General features: G+C 53.7%; 1 protein-coding gene across 1 annotated transcript; it reads left to right on the top strand.

The window, feature by feature from the left end:
* Nucleotides 1-14: 14 nt before the first annotated feature.
* AURANDRAFT_55290 (hypothetical protein) lies at nucleotides 15-1,339 on the top strand (the record flags this gene model as incomplete). The annotated part of the gene is made up of 5 exons (XM_009042864.1): nucleotides 15-73; nucleotides 123-225; nucleotides 267-360; nucleotides 404-508; nucleotides 550-1,339. 2 exons carry the CDS (start codon nucleotides 413-415, stop codon nucleotides 874-876), a joined length of 423 nt encoding a protein of 140 aa, XP_009041112.1.
* Between the last annotated feature and the right edge of the window lie 268 nt (nucleotides 1,340-1,607).

The following is a 1,607-nucleotide window of genomic DNA, read 5'->3' on the forward strand; positions in this document are numbered from 1 at the left end:
CCATCATTTCCTGTAGCTACTATTGGATGGAGGCATCGATGAGACCGAGTCCACCATGCTTCTTGGTCGCGCGGTATCCAGCGTGTGGTTAATCCGCTAAAATTCCGTGATTCAATTAACAGAGCGGACACTTGAGCTGGCTGTACTACTCTGTGTGCACACATCTGACACACCTGGATTCCAGCGAAATGTCTCGCAGCTCAAGGCGTATTATGGGATCCCAAGGCGCGGTTCAGCTTGTGACCAACGATAGGCTTCTATCATAGGCTCGCAGCCAAGTCGCAGCTGCGACAGACGATCCTAGGTATCAATCTATTGTTTTTGATTGTCGAGAACAGACTAGCAGAATTCCATTCTGAGGTTGGTGGTCGGTGTCACTCCCAGAGATAATCTATGTGTTTAGCTGGAACTGATGGCGCCAGTTGATCTACAATGCCGAGAGGTAGCATTTCCAACATCGCTAGAGCAGTTTCTTATGGTGGGAACATACAACCAGGCCGATAGCCTTGTTCCTAATTATCTATGAATTATCTATCACAGCGCAAATAGGTTTTGGCGGCCAAGGCCAATATGCCGGCACCGACACACTTCTCATTTTTTATGGAGATGCTCTTGGTGACCGTACGGGATACGATCGCTGAGTGTGCAGAATCTGCTTACGAGTCTCTCGATTGCCGCACCGCTTGCGAAATGATGATGTTCGACTCTCAAGATGAGCTTGTACGCTTCATCGCCAAATTACACTCAGATTGGGCCATCACCGATGGTCGCATTTTCTTTAACTCAAACGTCCAGATGAGGTCCCAGCAGATCCCTGGTGTTCGTCTCATTTCAGAGAATTTGATATATGCAACGGAGCTGGAGCGTATTGTATGAGAAAACATGAGCGTATCATACGAGAAAATATCGTGTATCATGCAACGCATCCTATGATGCGAGCCGTAAGCAGGGTCCTCTCATGGGACACGTGATGGGATCGAGGTGTCAAGTTTACACGACAACCCCAACATCCCTGGTCGAATGGTATCTGAGCTTGCCTAAGGGCCAAAAATGGCCCACAGCGAACTCACCGGCGGAAAATCTGACCGCCGCCCTGGACATGAAACCCAATGGAACCCAGCTCACGACTTGGCGCCCCCCTGGGCAGCGCGCCCAGGTGTGCAGCTCAGGTACCTTGTGCCTGGACGCGGGTGTTGGCAGTTCCCGTTACCCCCCCCCCCCCCCCCAGGCCGGCTTAAGTGCCCTCGCTAAGTCCCCTCTGCCCTCCGCACCTTAGGTTGCGGTTTACTGCAAACTTTTGCCGGTCCAGGGGCGAGTTTTTTACGAGCTTTCGAGTTTGACTTTGCCGGTGATTTACCGCCGGCGAGTTTGCCACCGGGCCGGTTTCCGGCGGCCGAAAAGCCCTTCACGCCGCGGAGTCCGGCGTACTACGCGGGCGCGTGGCGCTCGGAAATGACCGAAGCCCCATTGGCCTGGATATTACGGCGCTCGCTGTCACGGTTCCTCCTGCGGGGACGGCGCTGGTTGTATTAGGGCCCGGCAGCCATTTAATCGCTGTTTACTTCAAGTTGTTATGCACGCGCCGCGGCCCGGCGCTGTGGCGCTCG

This window comes from Aureococcus anophagefferens, assembly GCF_000186865.1.
Source record: "Aureococcus anophagefferens unplaced genomic scaffold AURANscaffold_39, whole genome shotgun sequence".
NCBI classification, from domain to species: Eukaryota; class Pelagophyceae; order Pelagomonadales; family Pelagomonadaceae; genus Aureococcus; species Aureococcus anophagefferens.